At 41.9% G+C, this 24,320-nt stretch overlaps 1 protein-coding gene across 1 annotated transcript; it reads right to left on the reverse strand.

The window, feature by feature from the left end:
* Window positions 1-693: 693 nt before the first annotated feature.
* On the reverse strand, window positions 694-23,855 carry LOC110496780 (ubiquitin-conjugating enzyme E2 H). The gene is made up of 7 exons (XM_021572816.2): window positions 23,462-23,855; window positions 10,602-10,678; window positions 9,958-10,032; window positions 9,778-9,817; window positions 9,562-9,614; window positions 4,124-4,252; window positions 694-4,040 (listed from the first exon to the last, which is right to left on the reverse strand). Exons 1-7 carry the CDS (start codon window positions 23,512-23,514, stop codon window positions 3,919-3,921), a joined length of 549 nt encoding a protein of 182 aa, XP_021428491.1. The 5' UTR covers window positions 23,515-23,855; the 3' UTR covers window positions 694-3,918.
* Between the last annotated feature and the right edge of the window lie 465 nt (window positions 23,856-24,320).

Consider the following 24,320-nt stretch of genomic DNA (forward strand, 5'->3'; position numbering starts at 1 on the left):
GTTTGGTGGAGGAGGAATAATGGTTTGGGCTAGGCCCCTTAGCTCAAGTGAAGGGAAATCTTAATGCTTCAGCATACAATAGCATTCTAGACAATTCTGTGCTTCCAACTTTGTGGCAACAGTTTGGGGAAGGCCCTTTCCTGTTTCAGCATGACAATGCCCCCATGCACAAAGAGAGGTGCATACAGAAATGGTTTGTCGATATCGGTGTAAAAGAACTTGACCGGCCTGCACAGGGATGAATTGGAACACTGACTGCGAGCCAGACCTGATGTCCCAACATCAGCACCCGACCTCTCAAATGCTTTTGTGGCTGAATGGAAACAAGTCCCTGTAGTAATGTTCCAACATCTAGTGGAAAGCCTTCCCAGAAGAGTGTAAACTATTACAACAGCAAAGGGGGACCAACTCCATATTAATGCCCATGATTTTAGGAATGAGATGTTTGACGAGCAGGTGTCCACATACTTTTGGTCATGTAGTGAAGTTACACACTATGGCTGTGGTAACCACTACAATACACCACAGTGTATGTCTGGTGCCCATGTTATTGAGACAGAGTTATAATGCTAAACCTACAATCATAATGTATGACAATTCTAACTCCAACCATCTCAACACTAAGGCACTAAGACAGTGCATGTTTTTCAACGCAATATTATTTCAAATAAATGTAATTTTCCTGTCTCTTTGACTCTCCTGTTCTTAGTTTAATGGAGGCAAAATACAAATTACAGACAAGTAGCAACAATAGCATCAGAATGTAGGGATGAGGTGGGGGTTCAGTATGTTTTCTGTAACTTCAATCCTGAACCCTAATACGTTAAATATTAATTGTCAACATTATACATTTTACAGTTGTTGCATTTTGTGAAAAGAAAAACAAAGGGATTAACTGAATTGTGATGAAATTCTAATGTTTATGACTAGGATGTCCCCAATGAAAGAGATTGGTTTTCTTAAAGAAATACGGATGATACATCTCTTCTCATCTGACCCAAGACAAGTGGCCAGTACACTTCTGTAACAGGCTTATGTCAGTCTTATCACATGTTATGACAGTGTTTTGAAGCATTCTGACATCTGCTTAGTGCAAAGAGTCCTCGTCATTAAACCAGTAATATGCAACCAGCTCCTTCATTCTAGGACCTAGACCTTTCACTTACATCACTAGTAGCATATTGAATTGATGCACAATGTTAAGAAAATCATAAATAGATCTGTCATGTACAGAATGGACAAGATCCTCTCGTGTGGAACAGACAACCATGACCAATTTCTATATGAAACAATCAGAATGTGACCTATAGGATATTATATAACTAAGCACACAGATGAGGATAGGATATAGAATTGGGCACATTGGGATAGGTTTGGGCACATGTAGTTTACTGTGGCAGGAATGGGACACCCTGTGTAGGTTGATGAGTAGCCTCTTAATGATGACAATTGTAAGAGAGAAAAATCCTGGAGCACTCCCAATGTGCTGCTCCTGAGTTAGTGATCACACAGGCTGAAAACCAAAAACACTGTCTGCTAGCCAGTCTGAGTATGTAGGTGCACTCATCTAGCCTGGATATCAGACAGTGATTTCTGCATTTCTGCTTTAGACCAAATTTACATAAGAACAACGACAAAGGAGTTGGCTACAGCAGAAACAGCCAGACACCCAGGCTAGATGAGTCCACCTGCACACTGCACTGAGAATACAGACAGAGGGGGGTATTTTCATAAGGGAGAGGAGACAGGGATGCAACATGTCTTTGGAGGATCAGATTCAAACCAGGATAAAAAAATAAGTCAACTCAAATGAAAACAAAATGTATTTATCTGTTCACCTTTACAGGATGATAAGCTTTGAAACTAGCTTGATATAGAAGAAATAAAACTATAGATTATAATATGACTCACCACCCAGCACACTAACAAGCCCTAAACTACACATATTATAGTTTAACATAAGCAACAGGCAATAAGGACCTGGTTTGTTCCTTCCCCATGTCACTCCCTATTTCCATCCAACACGTCCCAAGGTAGCCTTCCAACCTCCCAGCCCTGCCCTGCCCCACACAACTACTACTCAATCCAACCCAACCCCTAGATCAGGACTGTCCAGTCTTATCTACAGAGGGCCAGTCGTATGGCTCCAGGCTTCTGTTTCAACCAAGCACTAACACACCTGATTCAACTAATAATAGTCTTCTATGAAGGCAGAAATCCAAACAGGAATGAAACCTGGCCATATACTGGCCCTCAGTGTGGATACGACTGGACACTGCTGACATCTAGATAGAAACCCATCCATCACACAAGGTGTCTTTTCTCTTTTTCTACAGCATATAAACTCAATGTCCTACACAACTTCACTTCTGTATCATGTCACAAGGTACCAAAGGATGCTTGGAGAATCACAAACACTTTCCTAAAACGGAGAGGAGGAAGAGGATAAATAGGAGGAAGAGGAGGGCTAAAAGGAGTGACTGGTGCATGATTATGTGAGTTTGTTTAGTGACAGACAGCTCCTGGAATGACAGTAGTTAGTCTCTGTGGTTCTCTCCTCCAGAGCGACAACAGTGTGTTGTTTCATGTTGTGTTGTGTGTTAGGGTTGTCACCGAGGATGACAAACTACTATGGCTCTAGTAGTCTGGTTCGCTTCCATTTGGGTCAGTTGGGTCTGAAAACATAAGATTGGTTCTCTCTCACACAGACACATCAGAGAACCCCTACCCTCCCTTTGTGAAAACAACAAGTAGCAAGCCTCTGAAGGAGTCACTGAGCAGAGAGGAGAAAAAAGAAAGAGAAAATAAATGATGTTCAGTCCACGTTCAACACCCCTTTCAACTCTGGTGTGAAGAGGTGTGGTAAGGTGTCTCTTGGTTGGTGAGCTGGTGCTCCTGACTACAGGGTAAAAGGCTTGTTTACAGAACAGTTTCTATGACAAACAGGGTGTGGTGGTTGGGTAGGATATACTGGCCTCTGGGGTGAGGCCTGACAGAGAGGTCAATGGCAGCCATATTGGATAGGTCTGGATGAAACCCACTAACTGATCCTTGGGAAGGAGTGATCATGTGGTGGTCCTGATGGTAGCTTCCAACCCCCAAAATGTAGAAAGTCAACAAGTGAAATTGGATCTCAAAGTGCGATTCCTTATTGTGGTAATGACTCCAGAAACAGTGGGCCGTGCACTAGAACCAGAGAGCTTCTCTGAGAGCAAGGGGAGGGTAAAAAGCTGTGCCTGTCAAAACAGTGATTCACACACTTAATCAAATATAGAACAATTCTGAGAATTAAAAATCAAACTAGAGTGGGGGGTGGCCGGGTTACTGAGTATAAACATTCCATCCCTGTCTCCGTCATGACAATGACAGTCTGACACTCTTGTCTTCCCATGGTGCACTGCTCTCTGGTCTCAACCCATCAGTTCTATCAGGGTTGGGTCAAAGGTAACCTAAAGTAGCAGGCGCATGAGCTGAGTCCCCACATCCGTTTTTAAGGGGAAACGGAAGTTCTGTTGAAAATATTGTATCCCTGAAAAACTGAAAAATCCGCTTTCTGCCTACCCCGCGGATAGTGGGTCAACGGTCGATGAGAATACGACCCAGACCACAGCAGAGGGAATTTAGGATCCGGGGAATGCTGCACTCCTTTCTGGGTAAGAGGGGGTAATATTGTGGTTGTGGTGGTGGAGGTAAAGGTGGAAGTGGTGGTAGAGGGGGACTATGACTGAGTTATAAAGAATATCTAGACAAGGGAGACATTTTAACACTTCACACCGCAGCTTCTCATACATATAATCCATAAAAATCCTTGTTTAGTAATAAAAAAATGGCCATGTTTATATGTATATAATAGTCTTTCTGCTCTTTAGGAAATTATAGTCCGTGTGTGTGAGGGGAGTGGGGGTTGTCTCCCCTTCACTACAACTCCATGTCCTGAGCCTCATCCTCGGAGAAGTCTGACATGGAACTCTCAGATGAGGAGTCGCCTCCCTCCTCCTGCTCCTTTAGAGCCTCCTCTGTCGCATACTTCTGGAGATACTCTGGAACAGAGAGAAGGAAGAGAGAGAGGGAGTCAGATGGGACATCTGGTGTGTGTGTGTGTGTGTGTGTGTGTGTGTCTCACCTTTGATCTTGTGTTTGTAGTCCTCTGGTCGGTGCAGGTACATGGCAGCAGCGTCTCCGTTGAGAGGATCGATGGGGTTGGGGTAGGCCAGCAGCTGGGGCAGGAACGCCTCAAAGATGTTGGTCAGGTCTGCAAGGGGAGGAGGGACGACCAGAGTTTTACATTTATGGAGGTGGAGAGGTGATAAAGTGCACCCTACTCAAGGCAAACACTCAATGAGCTGTACTAGGGCTATGGCAGTCGGTGATTGTCATGCAAAAATGCTAATGGTCTCATGGTAATTTACCGTGAATTAACTTAAACACATTTGGCATCTTCTGGCTTCCACACATAGCCTACAAGCCACTGATGCGGACCTTAGGAACATCTACATTTTAAAGTCTAAAACATCAATTTAAATATAGCCTACACCATTACAATAAACCCATTATTTATTTTAGACCGGTCTAAAGAAACATGATATGAAGAAAATGCAGCCAATTTCTGTATAACAGAACAGCATAGCACATTCTGAGATGTGCTTACGTTAGGCCCTGATCTGGCTATTTCAGCAGATAAGATTTGCTTAGAATTCCATGGCATTATTTTCTAGTATTAAGAATTCAACTGCTGAATAAAATAGAAAGGATATTTTCCCCAAACGATTTCAGAGGGAGTGCGCACATGCGGCTATTCTGTGTTGAGCCGTTAACAAAGAAATAGATCCTCCTCTATATGCTTAATTTAGAGTTATTTATGCAACTTTAGTTGTGATACAAAAGTTAGGCTATATGTTTAGATTTTTATACATTCCAAGGCTGCATGATGCAACTCTAATGATGACTTGAAAAAAGTTGCATGAAAGGCATGAGCTCTGCCCTGTTGCTTGCGCAGGCTGTACACATTTCATCAGTCTCTCATTCACAATTTGACAAGCACTTGATAATATTCTCACCTATCAGACTATTCGATTGATTGATTGATTATCTTTTTGGCCTTCCTGTGACATCGAGTGGTGTAGGTGTCCTGGAGGGCAGGTAGTTTGCCCCTGGTGATGCGTTGTGCAGACCTCACTACCCTCTGGAGAGCCTTACGGTTGTGGGCGAAGCAGTTGCCGTACCAGGTCGGTGATACAGCCTGACAGGATGCTCTCGATTGTGCATCTGTAAATGTTTGTGAGTGTTTTTGGTGACAAGCCACATTTCTTCAGCCCCATGAGGTTGAAGAGGCGCTGCTGCGCCTTCTTCACGATGCTGTCTGTGTGGGTGGACCATTTCAGTTTGTCCGTGATGTGTACGCCGAGGAACTTAAAACTTCCCACCTTCTCCACTACTGTTCCATCGATGTGGATAGGGGGCTGCTCCCTCTGCTGTTTCCCGAAGTCCACAATCATCTCCTTTGTTTGTTGACGTTGAGTGAGAGGTTGTTTTCCTGACACCACACCCGAGGGCCCTCACCTCCTCCCTGTAGGCCATCTCGTTGTTGTTGGTAATCAAGCCTACAACTGTAGTGTCGTCTGCAAACTTGATGATTGAGTTGGAGGTGTGCATGGCCACGCAGTCATGGGTGAACAGGGAGTACAGGAGAGGGCTGAGAACGCACCATTGTGGGGCCCCAGTGTTGAGGATCAGTGGTGTGGAGATGTTATTACCTACCCTCACCACCTGGGGGCGGCCCGTCAGGAAGTCCAGGACCCAGTTGCACAGGGTGGGGTCGAGACCCAGGGTCTCGAGCTTAATGACGAGTTTGGAGGGCACTATGGGTGTTAAATGCTGAGCTGTAGTCAATTTAACAGCATTCTTACATAGGTATTCCTCTTGTCCAGATGGGTTAGGGCAGTGTGATTGCGTCGTCTGTGGACCTATTGGGGCGGTAAGCAAATTGGAGTGGGTCTAGAGTGGAGGTGATATGGTCCTTGACTAGTCTCTCAAAGCACTTCATGATGACGGAAGTGAGTGCTACGACGCAATAGTCGTTTAGCTCAGTTACCTTAGCTTTCTTGGAAACAGGAACAATGGTGGCCCTCCTGAAGCATGTGGGAACAGCAGACTGGGATAAGGATTGATTGAATATGTCAGTAAACACACCAGCCAGCTGGTCTGCGCATGCTCCGAGGGCGCGGCTGGGGATGCCGTCTGGGCCTGCAGCCTGGCGAGGGTTAACACGTTTAAATGTTTTACTCACATCGGCTGCAGTGAAGGAGAGCCCACAGGTTTTGGTAGCGGGTCATGTCAGTGGCACTGTATTGTCCTCAAAGCGAGCAAAGAAATTGTTTAATTTGTCTGGGAGCAAGACATCGTGGTCCGCTACGGGGCTGGTTTTCCTTTTGTAGTCCGTGATTGACTGTAGACCCTGCCACATACCTCTCGTGTCTGAGCCATTGAATTGCGACTCTACTTCATCTCTATATGGACGCTTAGCTTGTTTGATTGCCTTGCAGAGGGAATAGCTACACTGTTTGTATTTGGTCATGTTTCCGGTCACCTTGCCCTGATTAAAAGCAGTGGATCGCACTTTCAGTTTTGCGTGAATGCTGCCATCAATACACGGTTTCTGGTTGGGGAATGTTTTAATAGACGCTGTGGGTACAACATCACCGATGCACTTGCTAATAAACTCGCTCACCTAATCAGTGTATTCATCAATGTTGTTGTTTGACGCTATGCGGAACATATCCCAGTCCACGTGATCGAAGCAATCTTGAAGCGTGGAATCAGATTTGGTTGGACCAGCATTGAACAGACCTGAGCACAGGTTCTTCCTGTTTTAGTGTCTGTCTATAGGCTATGAGCAACAAAATTGTGTTGTGGTCAGCTCTTCCGAAAGGGGGATGGGGGAGGGCATTATATGCGTAGCGGAAGTTAGAATAACAATGATCCAGGGTTTTGCCAGCCCAGGTCGCACAATCGATATGTTAATCAAATTTAGGGAGCCTTGTTTTCAGATTAGCCTTGTTAAAATTCCCAGCTACAATAAATGCAGCCTCAGGATATGTGGTTTCCAGTTTACATAGAGTCAAATGAAGTTCTTTCAAGGCCGTGATGTGTCTGCTTGGGGGGGGAACATACACGACTGTGATTATGATCGAAGAGAATTCTCTTGGTAGATAATGAGGTCGGCATTTAATTGTAAGGAATTCTAGGTCAGGTGAACAAAAGTACTTGAGTTCCTGTATGTTGTTATGATCACACCACGTCTCGTTAATCATAAGGCATACACCCCCGCCCTTCTTCTTACCAGAGAGATATTTGTTTCTGTCGGCGTGATGCGTGAAGAAGCCGGGTGGCTGTACCAACTCTGATGACGTATCCCGAGTGAGCCATGTTTCCGTGAAACAAAGAACGTTACAATCTCTGATGTCTCTCTGGAAGGCAACCCTTGCTCGGATTTCGTCTGCCTTGTTGTCAAGAGACTGGACATTGGCGAGTAGTATACTCGGGAGAGGTGCGCGATGTGCCCGTCTACGGAGCCTGACCAGAAGACCGCTTCGTCTGCCCCTTCTGCGGTGCCGTTGTTTTGGGTCGCCGGCTGGGATCCGATCCATTGTCCTGGGTGGTGGACCAAACAGAGGATCTGCTTCGGGATAGTCGTATTCCTGGTCGTAATGCTGGTGAGTTGACGGTGCGCTTATATTCAATAGTTCCTCCTGACTGTATGTAATAAACCCTAAGATTTCCTGGGGTATCAATGTAAGAAATAACACAAAATAATGCATAGTTTCCTAGGAACTCAAAGCGAGGCTACCATCTCTGTCGGCGCCGCTGCTCTGAAGCAGGAAATCGGGCCACAACTCAAACCACAAAGGGTGCTCTGTTCCGATCATGTTGAAACCTATTGACCCTGCTTAAAAGACAAACATACTATTCCCCGTCTGGTATGTCCCACTGACAGTCTTTATAATTGTTGAAACAGAGTACACATTACCGCAGAAAGGTCAATTGTTAGTACAGGTTTTAATGATAGGAACAAACTTCTCTTTGGCAATTAGGGCTGACGCCAATTAGTCGACTAGTTGATTGTTTGGTGGATAGGCTGTCGAGCAGTAGCATATACAGTACCACTCAAAAGTTTGGACACCTACTCATTCAGGGGTTTTTCTTTATTTTTACAATTTTCTAGAATAATAGTGAAGACATCACAACTATGAAATTACACATATGGAATCAGGTAGTAACCAAAATGTTAAACAAATCAAAATATAGTTTATATTTGAAATTCTTCAAAGTAGACAACATTTGCCTTGATGAAAGCTTTGCACACTCTTGAGCTGTGGAGCTTCTCAAAGTAATGTTTTCTTCACCTCAAACAGCAAACAAAGTCTGTTTTTGCATCCATTGAAAATGACAGTTCCTCAATATATTTGAAAATAAATTCCAGCCCTCTCCCTTTTGATAACCACTCGGCGTGGTAAATGACATGCTCTGATCCAGTGGAAAAATCATAAAATAGGCCTACCTGTGTCTGTCTTAAACTCACTGTAGAGGGAAACTGAGAGCCCAGAATTTCTTATAGAACGAGTCAAGCTTGCTAGCACAAGTTAATAGTTGGTACAATGTTTCAGGTTCATTGCAGATAGGCCATGCGTAGCCAATGTGATTTAATCAAACATTTTCTACCTGCAGGCTGCAATATTTATTTTGTCGGCTTTATGTAGGCTATTTCCACATAGTTGGCAATGGCAATAGAAGTTACTTTTTAGGATTGTATTATTTTCATTTAGATTTGGATAGAATTTTGATTACCCACATTACAATCCTTTTGAAATGCGAAGATGTTATTATAAATTACATGAAACAAATGTGCATATTAAAACCAAAACTGACACATATAGATAGAAATGGTGAGATATATTGGCATTCCACATGAGAAAGGTTGCAGACTCCTTGTGTAGCCTATTACCAGCAACTTCAGGAGAGTAACGGAAGAATCTGTGAAAGCCAGAAGGAGGAGGATGGTCGTGTCAGGTTAAGTATTATATTTTTTCTGGATATCTTGAACTCTGGCTCCCCTTTGAGTCATTTGTGTCTTATTTTGTCACACAGTGTGCTTAGACAAGCATCAGACAAGCTAAATGCATATAGTTGATTTTATTCAAACACATACGGTGTGTTTATACATACACCAGTTGTGTTTATGGAAAGATATACGTTTAAAAATGTTGACCCTTAAATTGTTCGAAAGAACAGATGACTTTCAGTTGACCAAGATTTTTGACAATAATGCTCATTTGGGAGCTACGTAAGTTTATACAGACATTCTATACCTGTTTTTCTCGTCTGTCCCTCTTATATCAGCTTGTCACAGCTGCTCCTTACAGTCAACAGTCCAGATTTGATGAGAGAAAAGGTATGTACCCATGTCATGGGAAAAAACCATTCAGTAGGTTTCAAACATTGTCAAACTGAGGTGGTACCATGTCCATTATATATCCAAGTAGACATTTTGGAACTGTTACTCACCGTACAGGGCTGTCCATGTCTGGTTGATGACATCTAGACACACTGTACCTGACCTGAAGGAGAGGGGAGATGAGAGAGAAAGAATAAAGTGATCAAAATTGTGAGAATAATTTTGTGATATAGGCTAACATCAAACAAACATCATGGATAATTGATAATATTGTCTAGGCCTATACATCAACATGCATTAATTGCTAACTACTAAAACGAACTTACGCTTCATCAATATTGGGATGAAAGATTTTATTCATGAATCCTGCGAGGAGAACAATAACAGTCAGTCTGCATAGAAAACCTGTGGCTTGAAAAGGTGTTACTGTCATAATGCTTTCACCAGTTGTGTTTATAATTGTATATTACATAGAGTGTTGTGACCGATGCATTGATACACTGTACCTATAGATGGAGACTTGAAGGGGTATTTGTCCGGTAGGTCTACTCGTACCTTCCATACACCTCCTTCATACGGTGCTAAAAACAACATTTGATTAGAAACACACACACTTGCACATGTTCACACACTGGGAGGAAGACATACAGATCTTGCATTGACACAATTACCCAGTGTGGATGTTTATGAAAACACTTACTTACTATATTAGTGGCCGTGTGGTTAGTGTCCACCCTGAGATTTGAAGGTTGTGAGTTCAATCCCTAGCTGAGTCATTCATTTTATTTAACCTTTATTTAACTAGGCAAGTCAGTTAAGAACAAATTTTTATTTACAATGATGGCCTACCAGGGAACAGTGCCTTGTTCAGGGGAAGAACGACAGATTTGTACCTCGTCAGCTCAGGATTTGATCCAGCAACCTTTCGTTTACTGGCTCAATGCTCTAACCACTAGGCTACCTACTGCCCCGGGATACTAAAGACTATAAAAAATGGGACCTGATGCATCTCTGCTTGGCCCTCAGCATTATGGGGGTATTGCCCTGCGATAGATCCGGTCCAGGGGGTGTACTTGTACATCAAGCTGCCTCGTGCTACAGAAACAGGAGACTCCTGCCCTATGAGCCGTTCTGGCTCAAGGCTACTTACTTCCTTGTGGGCCGTAGAACTTGACCACAAATTCGTTGAGTCCACTGAGGATGGTGACCTCATGCTTGCTCTCGATGCTGAGCATTTGTTAAGGAAAAGACACGACTGAAAATGAACTAACAATGAGAGGGAAACACTACAAACAAATATTGAAATGTCTGTAAACAAGCAAATTAAATGAGCTACAAATAAGATACAATTCGTTGGGAGAAATGGTACTAGTCCAAAGTAGTGCACTAAATAGTGTGACAGTGGTCTGTGTGAGTGAGTGAGTGAGAAAGAAGGGCCATCTACGCCATCAAAAGGAACACAACATTTGACATCCCAATTAAGATCTGGCAAAAAATATACTCCAAATCAGTTATAGAACCCATTGCCCTCTATAGCTGTGAGGTCTGGGGTCCACTCACCAACCAATAATTCACAAAATGGGACAAATACCCAATTGACACTCTACATGCAGAATTCTGCAAAAATATTCTGAGTACAACACAAAACCCCAAATAAGGCATGCAGAGCAGAATTAGGACTATACTCACTAATGATCAAAATCCAGAAGTGACGTTAAATTCCACGACCACCTAAAGGAAAGTGATGCCCAAACCTTCCATCAAAAAGCCCTAACCTGCAAGATGAACCTAGAGAAGAGTCCCCTCAGCCAGTTGGTTATGGGGCTCTTTTCACAAACAGACCCCCGGACAGCAACACAATTTAGACCCAACCAAATGATATATAGATATATATATATAAAAAGAGAACTACTTGACGCATTGGAAAGAATCAAGCAAAAAACTGAGCAAACTGGAATGCTATCTGTCCCTAAACAGAGAGTACACAGTGGCAGAACACCTGAATAATAGCGATGATATTGAGCGAGGTCGCCATAGGCAGATCTGCCTCTCAAGAGTAGACAGAATACTGCCCACAAAATGAGGTGGAAACCAAGCTGCACTTTCTAACCTCCTGCCAAATGTACAACCATATAAGAGACACATATCCCTCAAATTACACAAACCCCAAAGAATTCAAACAAATCACATTGACAAACTCCTGTATGTTAGGCGAAATACTGCAGTGTGCAATCCCAGCAGCAAAATGCGTGACCTGCTGTCAGAAGAAAAGGTCAACCAGTGGATCAGAAACACCAAATATAAATATAACCTAACCAGAACTAACACCCACGACAACCTCAGACTCTACCCAGAACTAACTGCAGCTATAAGCGTCTCTTCTGGGAAGAATAGGAACCAAAACAATAAGAAATGACCAGTGTCCCATCAACTAGGGCTCTGGGAGACCAGGTTCTGGACTGATGAGGATCCCTGCCCTGATGCTACATGCTGGGCATCAATCACTGGGGTTCTGGGGTTTGAGGTAGCCTCTCCAGCCTTATGGATGGAATGACCTTCCACATTCTGACACCTGTGTCCTGGTATTGTTTAGACCAATGAATTGTTACAGCTCAGTTGGCCAATGTTCTAGTTCACCGGGGTTAAGAGATGGCTCAGGGAGGGGAAATAATGGGAAAGAAGAAAAGAAAGAAAGAGAAATAGGAAAACTGAGAATTTGAAAGAGGAGCTGGAGAGGAGGAAGAGCGTTTGACATACAGCAGCAGCTGAACCTCAGAGAGAGAAAGATAGTGAGACGATCAGGATAGAAAGGTTTCCCTTCAGCATCAGAGACATGGCTGACACATGGTTGTGTGTGTGTGTGTGTAGCATCCACTATTGTCCAGTGTGACTACACAGTACAGTATGATCCAGATATTTCCATGTGAAAAAATCTGTCATTCAGACCAAGGGGACTGGAAACAACATGAGAAGGTTCTTCCACTGCCCACCGGTGGTGGTTGGGAGGGAGGTGCTACTGTAGGGAGGATGTGTCATGATTACAGGATGTGTTGGTGACCGAGCAGGAGAATCCAGGGACATGTTGAGTGTGTGACATGAATCCAGACCTTAGTGTGTCTGTTACTCTCACCTGACACACACACACACACACACACACACACACCAGTAGCAACAGCTATTCCCTGTTTCATCATCCTGTCACTTCCTTCCCAATGAAAAAAATGACACGATCTTCTAAACTTCCCTTCTCAATAAGGCAGTCATAGAGCCTATTCCAGCTCACTAGAAGGCAAAAATGCTAGCTTGTTGTGTACTGTAAATGAGTTGATGTATTTTACCTCATGTGCATTACACTCCTCGTGGGGATCTCAAGTCTAATCCAGCTCAAACAGGCTGAAAAGCAAGTTGAAGCAGGAAAGGATTCATCCAACATTCACCTCAGCTGCCGACTTGCCCCTAGGATCTGAAATCTGCCGCTCACACCTGTACTTCTACAGTGGCAAGATAAAGTGTGTGAACCCTTAGGAATTACCTGGATTTCTGCCTAAATTGGTCATTAAATTTGATCTTCATCTAAGTCACAACAATAGACAAACATAGTGTGCTTAAACTAAAAACACACAAATTATTGTATTTCTATTGTCTATATTCAATACATAATTTAAACATTCACATTGTAGGTTGCAAAAAGTATGTGAACCCCTAGGCTAATAACTTCTCTTAAAGCTAATTGGAGTCAAAAGTTAGATAACCTGGAGTCCAATTAACAAGACGAGATTGGAGATGTTGATTAGAGCTGCCTTGCCCTATATAAAAAAACTCACAAAAGTTGAGTTTACTATTCACAAGAAGCATTGCCTGATGTGAACCATGCCTCGAACAGAAAAGAGATCTCAGATCTAAGATGAAGAATGGTTGACTTGCATAAAGCTGGAAAGGGTTACAAAAGTATCTCTAAAAGCCTTGATGTTCATCAGTCCAGGGTAAGACAAATTGTCTATAAATTGAGAAAGTTCAGCACTGTTGCTACTCTACCTAAGAGTGGCCATCCTGCAAAGATGACTGCAAGAGCACAGCGTAGAATGCTCAATGAGGTTAAGAAGAATCCTTGAGTGTCAGCTAAAGACTTGCAGAAATCTCTGGAACATGCTAGCATCTCTGATGAGTCTACGATACGTAAAACACTAAACAAGAATGGTGTTCATGGGAGGACACCAAGGAAGAAGCCACTGCTGTCCAAAAAAAACATGCTGCACATCTGAAGTTTACTAAAGTCTACCTGAATGTTCCACAGCGCTACTGGCAAAATATTCTGTGGATAGATGAAACTACAGTTGAGTTGTTTGGAAGGAGAACACATCACTATTTGTGGAGAAAGAAAGGTACAGCACACCAACATCAAAACCTCATGCCAACTGTAAAGTAAGGTGGAGGGAGCATCGTGGTTTGGGGGCTGCTTTGCTGCCCCAAGGCCTGTACAGCTTGCTCTCGTTGACGGAAAAAGGAAATCAAGTTTATCAAGATATATTGCAGGAGAATGTAAGGCTATCTGTCCGCCAATTGAAGATCAACAGAAGTTGGGTGATGCAACAGGACAACAACCCAAAACACAGAAGTAAATCAACAACAGAATGGCTTCAACAGAAGAAAATACGCCTTCTGGAGTGGCCCAGTCAGAGTCCTGACCTCAACCCGATTGAGATGCTGTGGCATGACCTCAAGAGAGCAGTTCACACCAGAAATCCCAAGAATATTGCTGAACTGAAACAGTTTTGTAAAGAGGAATGGTCCAAAATTACTCCTGACCGCTGTGCAGGTCTGATCCGCAACGACAGAAAACATTTGGTTGAGGTTATTGCTGCCAAAGGAGGGTCAACCAATTATTAAATCCAAGTGTCCACATACTTTTCCCACCCTGCACTGTGAATGTTTACACTGTGTGTTCAATAAGGACATGAAAACTGATAATTATTTGTGTGTTATTAGTATAAGTAGACTGTGTTTGTCTGTTGTTGTGACCTAGAATGAAGATCAGCTAAAATTTTATGACCAATTTATGCAGAAATCCAGGTATTCACATACTTTTTCTTGCCACTGTATATATAAACCTGATAGCTAACTGCCACAGACCTTCTACTGACCTCACTGTTATGGTAATCAGATGCAAACATGAACCCTGAGCCATACTCAGACCTGGAATAACCTGTCTGTTAAACACAGACTCCACCTACAACCAGAGCAGAGGGCCTGGTGAAATAGGTTTACCAAAATGGTGTCTTTTCATGTCAATCAGGAGGACCCACAGTTGGGTTTTACTTAGCTTGTCTTGAGTTGCAGCTAGACTAACACTTAGGTTGTGTGTCTGTGGGTCTAAAGGAAATGTTTATTTTATTGGGTTTAGGAAATTCTAACCTAGAGGATAGGGCAGATGCCACTGATTAGTTGAATCAGGTGGTGTGTTAGTGTTGGGCTGAAACAAAAGCCTGCACACCCTGTGGTCCCTAGAAGCCAGGTTAAAGAACAATGGCCTAGAATAAAGGACAGAGGCAAGGCAGGCAGCGGTGACTGTGACCTACAACAGACAGGACCTATAAATAAGCCTGGTTACAATGATGCAGTTTGGAACGGTGCATCTCGGTCTTGTCTTTCCACAGGGGGTTGCCCTAATAGACCTAGGGTCCAACCTGTTGTGCACACAACACAGGAAGATGCTGAGAGGATGGCTCATAATAAAAGTCCAAAACAGAGCAAATGGAATGGCATCAAACACCTGGAAACACCTGGAAATGTGTTTGATATTTGATACCATTCCACTAATTCTGCTCGATCCATTTCCATGAGCCCAGCATCCACAATTAAGGTGCCACCAGCCTCCTGTGGTGCACCCACAGACATAAGCAAACACTGAAATAACCAGAAGGTGCAAAGGAAGAGACTAGAGCCTGACAAACACAGTCATGTTCTACATTGAGCACATTCTACATTCACAGGTCTTCTGCTGCCTGGAGTAAACACCAGCCAGTCCTCACACTGGGTGGCTGATATCAATGACATGCCACATTTCTCCACTAGTGCTGGGTTAAAAACACTCCATTTACTGTGTGCAGGCTTTTCTACCAGGCTCATCAGATAAGAGAGCTGAGGGCTCAGAGACTAACATACAAGTCCTAATGACTGAGTAAAGGCAACAGACAATGCTGGTTTGGCAAAAAGAAAGGAAGGATTTACCACAATACCCAGACCCCACCTGCTGCTAAGCTTCAGGAACACCCACAAGTGCATAAACATGCATGAAGACACACAAAAACACAGAAAACACAAAATATCCAAATGGCAAAAAACAAACATGCTCAAATATCAAGATGAGAGTATACAGTATCTCCCTTTCCAACAGTCAAAAGTGCTGTGTGTGTGAACCTGCTCCCAGGCATCACAGCGATGGCAGCAAGCTCAGCTCAGGGAGCCCCAGCTGCCTGTTAGATCAGCCAGTCTCCTGCATCTCCAGACAGACCCCTCAGACAGACCCCTGCCCCACTCAATAGGCCACTGCTCATTTAGTTGATACAGCCCAAATCCATCCTTTATTTATCCAACCGATCCAATTGAGATGATTGTCTTGAGAGAACTGCCTGGGAAGGCAGCTAATTACTCATGATATCCATGCATTGATTTCAAACCAGACAGTATACAGTGCATTCAGAAAGTATTCCGACCGCTTCACTTTTTCCACATATTGTTATGTTACAGCCGTATTATAAAATTCAATAAATGTTTTTTCCCCCTCATCAATCTACACACAATAACAAAGATGACAAAGAAAAAACAGGTTATCATTTATAAAACATAAATATCACATTTACATAAGTATTCAGACCCTTTACTCAATACTTTGTTGAAGCACCTTTGGCAGGGATTTACAGCCTCGAGTCTTCTTGGTTATGACGCTACAAGCTTGGCACACCTGTATTTGGGGAGTTTCTCCCATTCTTCTTCGCAGATCCTCTCAAGCTCTGTCAGGTTGGATGGGGAGCGTCACTGCACAGCTATTTTCAGGTCTCTCCAGAGATGTTCGATTGGGTTCAAGTCCGGGCTCTGGCTGGGCCACTCAAGGACATTCACACTTGCGTGTGAATACTTACAGTACCATCGAATGTTTGGACACACCTACTCATTCCAGAGTTGTTCTTTATTTTTTACTATTTTCTACATTGTAGAATAATAATGAAAACATAAACTATGAAATAACAAATATGGAATCATATAGTAACCAAAAAATATATTTGAGATTCTTCAAAGTAGCCACCCTTTGCCTTGATGACAGCTTTGATTCAGACCCTTTGCTTTGAGACTCGAAATTATAGTCAGGTGCATCCTGTTTCCATTGATCATCCTTGAGACGTTTCTAGACCTTGATTGGAGTCCACCTGTTGTAAATTCAATTGATTGGACATGATTTGGAAAGGCCCACACCTGTCTCTATAAGGTCTCACAGTTTACAGTGCATGTCAGAGCAAAAACCAAGCCATGAGGTTGAAGGAATTTCCATAGAGCTCTGAGACAGGATTGTGTCGCGGCACAGATCTGTGGAAGGGTACCAACAACTTTCTGCAGCATTGAAGGTCCCCAAGAACACAGTGGCTTCCATCAATCTTGAATGGAAGAAGTTTGGAACCACCAAGACTCTTCCTAGAGCTGGTCGCCCGGCCAAACTGAGCAATCAGGGGAGAAGGGTCTAGGTCAGGGAGGTGTCCTAGAACCTGATGGTCACACTGACAGAGCTCCAGAGTTCCTCTGTGGAGATGGAAGAACCTTCCAAAAGGAGAACCATCTCTGCAGCACGCCACCAGGCCTTTATGGTAGAGTGGCCAAACAGAAGCCACTCCTCAGTAAAAGACACATGACAGCCCGCCTGGAGTTTGCCAAAAGGCACCTGAAGGACTCTCAGACCATAAGAAACAAGATTGAACAAATTTGCCTGAATGCCAAGCATCACATCTGGAGGAAACCTGGCACCAGAAAATGTGTAAGAATTGAAGGTGCCAACAAATGTGATAGTCATCATAAGAATGTTTTACCATCATATACAGCGGTTGCTCCACTAAAGGTTTTGCGATTATGCTGCGGTACTTAAGAGGTAATTTGTGGTTTAGTATTTTGTGGTTCACTATTTCATTGCTCCAGACCAGCGCAAGGGGGAGATGGATCCAAAAGCATAATCAGTGCTCTTACCGTGTCTCTAACTGACAATGAATGGGCGACATAAACCTAAATAGAAACTGATAAGTGCACAACTATAATAAAAGTTTTTTTTATTATTTTAATGTTAGGATTATTTTGCTCTTACTGTAGTACTGTAGCCCACTCCCGACCAGTCACATTGTACAGTACCTGAGTGGCGCAATGGTCTAAGACACTGCATAGCAGTACAAGCTGTGTTGCTACAGATTTTGTTGCTACAGATGCTGGTTCAATACCTGTGCCGGCCCCAACTGGGAGACTGTAGGTTTTTGGTTTCTCTCCCTCTAAAAACAGAAAGAAACAATTATAGGTAACAAACTGGCTTTATTTACAAATTAGTAATAATGTCTCACCCCATGTTCAGGAATAGCCTTGTTCTCGCTCATTTTACATTATTTGAAAACAAAATCTCCAAAAAACTGTTATTTTTTTAACAAAGCGATTATTATTATTATTAATTTATAATTATATAAAAGCCCCTTGGATATTCTCAGATATATTATTAACCCTGTTAGTAGCAGAACAATATATTTTGGTCATGGCTCCCGAGTGGCGCACAATGGGATTGCCTTGCAGTTCTCCAGCTGTATCTACTGAAAGCTCGCGAAGCTCAATGCACAGAGGGCAGGGGGCACGGGATGGGCCATAGAGCCGCACGACAGAAGACAGACTTAGCCCATGGGGAACGGAGGAGGGAGGGAGTTTGACCCCCACTCCGCCACACTGGGTAGCACAGAGCAACACTAAGGGGCATTGCACTAATAATGGTGCTGACTAAGGAAACGTTCCCGCGGTTGTAGCAGGTAGCTGGACAATAGACTTGCCTAGATGGAGGGTAGGGGGAGAATTATATCATAGCACCGTTTTAGCAATGTTTCACGCTGCTCTGACACAAGCATTGGGACTCGTCTTGATAAATCAATTACATTTTTATTTTGACTGAATCTCCATTTGGGTATTGGTTAGACTAAAAGTATGGAGTAGAAATGTCTAGGCAAGTCAGTTAAGAACAAATTCTTATTTACAAGGACAGCCTACTCCTTCCTCCCTGTTGGGGAATTGAACCCCGGTATCCCGTGTACGACACAGGGATTCTTTAGCTAAATAGCCCAGTACTGTGTAGCCTACTCCCGACCGTCACTTTGTACAGCGCCATATTTTCCATTCCATTCCTAACAGAAACCCAGAGGGTTTTTCGTTTAACTTGGAATATAAATACCATAATATTAATCCAATGAATCCCAAACTCTAAAAGTAATTGGAAAGGTAGATACAAATGATTTGTAACATTGTGGTTACAATAAAGAATGTAAACAAGATGTAAACAATATGCTGTGCTTTTATTTACAGTAGTGATGAACATCTTGCATTTTGAAAATAGGTTTTCAAACACTTGTAGCCCAATTATCAGGACAATAGACTCTTCATAGCCCGGCTAATTTTGGTGTGAACATCACCCTACCTGCAATGTATTCAATGCTTAAGTACTCTGAAGTGTTACATTTCTAACTGAAAACAGTGGTACAGTATTTCTTCATCAACATCTTTATTTTTTCGTTAATAAAATAACTAGAGAAAAGACACTCAAAATGCAGATGGTTATTTAAACTACATTTTAGTTGCAGTTCCACCCTGCTCCACGACCACGGTTAAAACCTTGCTGAGATGATCAATGTATTTTTTTTTTGTAGTATCGTCTCGAATGCCTCAAACGTTTGGACACACCTACTCATTTCAGAGTTTTTCCTTTTCATTTGACTATTTTCTACATTGTAGAACTATAGTTATGACTTCCCAACTATGAAATAACACATGGAATCAGTTAAAAAAAACTTCTTAAGGATATGTGTCTTATATCAGCTGAAAGCTTAAACTGAAAGCTTATATCAGCTGAATGCAGTTATATTAACAAGAATTTAAGCTTTGTCCAATTTACACTAGCTATTACTGCGAAAAAAATGATATGCTATTGTTTAAGGATAGCTCCTAACAACAAAACACTTTTAACACAATAGGTTAGACAAATTCACCTCTGAAGTTGAAATGTGTACTTACATTCTGAAATCTTGCTCTGATTTATCATCCAAAGGGTCCCAGAGATTTTATTAGATAAAATCCTTTTTTCATATCCTAAAAAGATCCCTATAGCATGCACGATCGATTTTGTATTTCCACTCGTTCAATTTCCAAAGAAAGGAATCTGTGAAAATCTAACCCTAAACGTTGTTTGAACGAGTCAAATCATGTTCATATATATTCCTCCGAGATCCTAGAAGGTAACAAGACTTCACTATATCATTAGGGGTGTAGTATATCCTATAGGATACCATATTTGGTCAGAGAGCGCCGCCTTCATGGCACGCCGGTGAACGAATGTATCTTTGTCAAATAAGCACCAATTGGGGTCCAACAAAGCTAGCTAGATAGCCAATGAGCTGGGCTTTACGGGAGTATCGGAAACCATGTAGCTACTAACCTTGTACAACCGCATGCCTTTTCATTTTGGACAAAAATTATAAGAATATTCAGAGTTATTAAGTTATGAAAACGGGTTGTTTGCAAATGTTTAATTTATAATATGGCTACTAATACTTGGAAAGCTAAATCAAAGTCCAAGTATACAGATTTTATGATATTCTTGCAGAAAAATTGAATATGAATGCGAATGTCTCCTTCACGATTTGCCCAAATGTACCTGGGGACTTTACACAAAAATTATTGTAGGTCAGTCATTCTTCAAGTTATCCTTCTGAAACTTTGCACATACACTGCTGCCATCTTGTTGACACTATCGGAAATTACAACCAGAGTGATGGCTAGAACTATGAACTTTCTCTTGTATTTCAAAGACGGTGGTAGAAAAAGACTGGTTGGTTTTTCTTTGTATTTTCTTCTACCAGATCTATTGTGTTATATTATCCTACATTCAATTCATATTTCCACAAACGTCAAAGTGTATCCTTTCAAATGGTACCAAGAATATGCATAACCTTGCTTCAGGGCCTGAGCTACAGGCAGTTAGATTTGGGTATGTCATATAGGCGAAATTTTAAAAAAAGGGTGCTATCCCTAAGACATTTTAAGAACATATTCTTATTTACAAGGACAGCCTACTCCTTTACTCCCCATTGGGGAATTTAACCCCAGTCTCCCACGTGCCCGCGCACGACACAGGGATTCTTTAGCTAAATAGCCCAGCACCATATTTTCCATTCCATCCTAACGGAAACCCAGAGGGTTTTTAATTTTTCTTGGAGTAGAAACACCATAATAATCAAATCAATTAAGCAACATTTCTTAAAATCTGTCCCATATACTATGATCTTACAAAAAAAGATTTTACATTCTCTAGTACAGCCACTATTGAAAGGTATCAAATGCTTCTCAAAGATGCCCTCTGGTGGTCAAACTAGCATTAATGGTACCAGTGGTTGGCACTTAAATAACGTGCCATAGAATTCTGCAGCACAGCTTACACTGCAACTTTTAAAGGACGAACCACTGTACAAGACAATCTGCTCTTACCTCGACGGGGACCCATCAACTTCCCTATTTTCTGCTTAGGCCCACCACCTAAGTGGAAGAGAGGACAGTAGCAGGTAGCTGTGGTTTGTGACTACTATGATTTCCCATTGTAGCCAATTCAATTGCAGCCATTCTGTTACTGATTTTCAGTGAGTTTTAATCACTTAATAATTCATAAACAAACTTATCAGTAAAAACAACTAATTGGTAGGTAAACCTTTACTTGTTACCTCTGAAGTTTTATTATATTCCCTCCTCATGAGGGAGAGAAATTAAAGTATCTTAAATATATGTGGGGTTTTGGTAACAGAATGACAATATTTCTTAAACTTACAGAAGGCAAATATTTTTTACAAAATTAAAGTGCTGATATTAGTTGGCAGGGGTCTTTACTTCAACATTATTGTGTTTTAATGTATTCTTAATACCTTCTAAGACTTTTTCTGGTAGATGTTTTCTTAGACCACTTTTCCATGTGTTTGACCAGAAATCAAAGCCTTTGCTTATTCCTAATTTGTGGGATGGAAAATGGTAGCCTTCATTTCTCTAAAATAAGACTCTTAGCTTTGATTTGGCACCCAATTGGACATGCTTCTATGAATGTATTTTTTACATTGAAATGCTCCTATTCTGACAGAGTGATCATGAATCAGAAAACTCTCTCTCTTACACACGTCATGAGATTAGGACACTATATTTTTTTAAACACCAACTGTCTAACAACAAAATCGAATGGTTTCTCCAAAAATGGCCTATAGTGTCAAATATTACTCAAATATTTAACAGCATGCATTTTACACCAAAATAGAACATATTTTGAAATTAGACAGGGCCATTCTGCAGATTATATACAGAGACAAATAGACACAATGATTAATTTCCACTGGATTGATATCATATCGCAGGTGAGCCCCTCTTTAAGACCGATAGGCCTAGCTACTAACTAGTACATTCGGTCAATTCCCAGCCCCCTCATCCTGTGCAAGCAGGGTTTGTTGTCACTCGATCAGCTGCTTATATAGTCCCGCCCCCTACCAGTTTCCGGGTAGTAACAGGTTGACCAATCGAGGAGCTAGCTCACGCTGCAGGAGCATAAAAACAAAACAATTCAACTCATGCCGTCTGAACCTTTCAGGCAAACTTAAATAACTAGACGTGAGATAAAATATAATGTCTACATTCTGATACCTCGGTGTAAAAGGTTACAATACACGTTTTTAAGAACTAGTGTTAATGAGAGCTTGGATTATATTAGTAATTCAATTACCACTACATCACAGCTTTGTTAGGGAGGAAAACACAAATGCAAAAATATAACAATAATAACTAGTTAGCAACTACAATATTTACTACTTTAAGATGGGAATAGATTTTTACCACAAACATTTCCCCATTGTTTAATATATTTTCCCAATGACTCACGGGTGGAAAACAGAAGTAGGCCTGTCTGTAGCGAACTGGCAAACTTGACAGGGACATGTAAACGACTCGTAAACAAGACTAGGTTAGCTACGCGTGCAATGTCAATACTGATACGATTATATATTGATCAGCTAACGTTACAATGACTGGACTGTCAACCAAAATGACTTTACAAAATCGAGATATCTTAGCTAAATACCCAGACATAAAGCCAAGGAAACATTATTAGATTGTAAAGAAAGACCATTACATTTGGACGGATGACGGATCATAGCTCGCAGAAAATGGTGCTCAACAAGGCCAGCGTCGTTGTTTAGTTTTTTCTAGCCATCGTCGTTTGAAGGATAAAGCTATGTTCATTTTGCATAAAATAAATTATTCATTGTAGAAAACCATCAAGGGCTGTTTTGATGAGAGCTTCACTATTAAGCAAGCCAAAATTACATTGTTTGATAACTGCCCAAATGTCATCCAATAGGCCTACTGGCACCTGTAATTTTCTGATCTGAGCAAACATGCAAAAATGTTTGATCACACATATCTAGCAAATATTACTGTTGGGTAAAATATTGAACCTATATCTGGCAACAATGTAACGTTAACCTTACAGAACTGAAGCGAATCGTGTGATTCCTGATCAAAACAAAAACCAAATCTGCTTTTCTTGTCAGAAAATCTAACAACCATCAGCAGTTATTGTTCCCTTACACAACACGTCAGTTGTCTTTTATCAATAAACAATCAATGCTAGAGACCTGTCACTAACTAGTTAAAATACGACAAAGATTTTTCGCCTGTCTGTTGTTTATGTTCAGAAAAGGATACAGTTTTACCACGTCGGTATCCATTCGCCTCTTGCCTGGACTTGGCGACGACATTGTTGTATTCCTTTGAGAAGTGTCAACGTAATAACGTTAAATCCGATGCTAGCTCAATATTTAAAATATATCGTATCCCTTTCACGTTTGTCCATCGATCTAAATCTGCACTTTCTCTCAACAGTAGCTAACATATGTCGCTCTCTCTCTCTACCTAGTTCGTTTCTGTCCAGTCCTGTCCTGAAACTTTGGGCGCGTTTGAGCAGATTGCTTTTGTTACGCCTTTCAACGTGTGTTGCATTATGGGGATTTAATTATCTGACTTGTGCCTATGTGTGGACTGCATGCACAGAAATCATGTGATCACAGTACACTACGTTTTGCAGTCAGAGAGGAAGAGACAAAACGGCAGGTAGCCTGGTGGGTAGGTGTGTTGGGCCAGGAACTGGAAAATTGCTGGTTTGAATCCCCAAACTGACAAGGTAAACATGTGTCATACTGCCCCTGCACAAGGCAATTAACTCACGGTTCCCCCTGGCGCCAATTGGTTGATTAAGGCAGGCCTCCCTGCCTTGTTTGAATGGTAAGGCAAAAGCAACCAACTGTAGACAAAAGTCGGGGGAAGTGCATCTGGGAAAGCCGAAATTCAGACACTGATGTGGTTTTCCAACAGCAAGAATCAGTGCAACATGGCAGTGTTGCCATTGTTTATAAAAGTTGTTCTTCATAATGAAATATACATGTCTCAAACCCCCATATCACACACTCAAGCTGAAAATATGTGTGTACAATCAATTGGTGAGAGAAAGAGGCTCATAACACATTCATTTGTGCATATCCACTGTATACATGAATTGAGGCAAAGT

The sequence above is a fragment of the Oncorhynchus mykiss genome, chromosome 2 (assembly GCF_013265735.2).
Source record: "Oncorhynchus mykiss isolate Arlee chromosome 2, USDA_OmykA_1.1, whole genome shotgun sequence".
Lineage (NCBI taxonomy): Eukaryota > Metazoa > Chordata > Actinopteri > Salmoniformes > Salmonidae > Oncorhynchus > Oncorhynchus mykiss.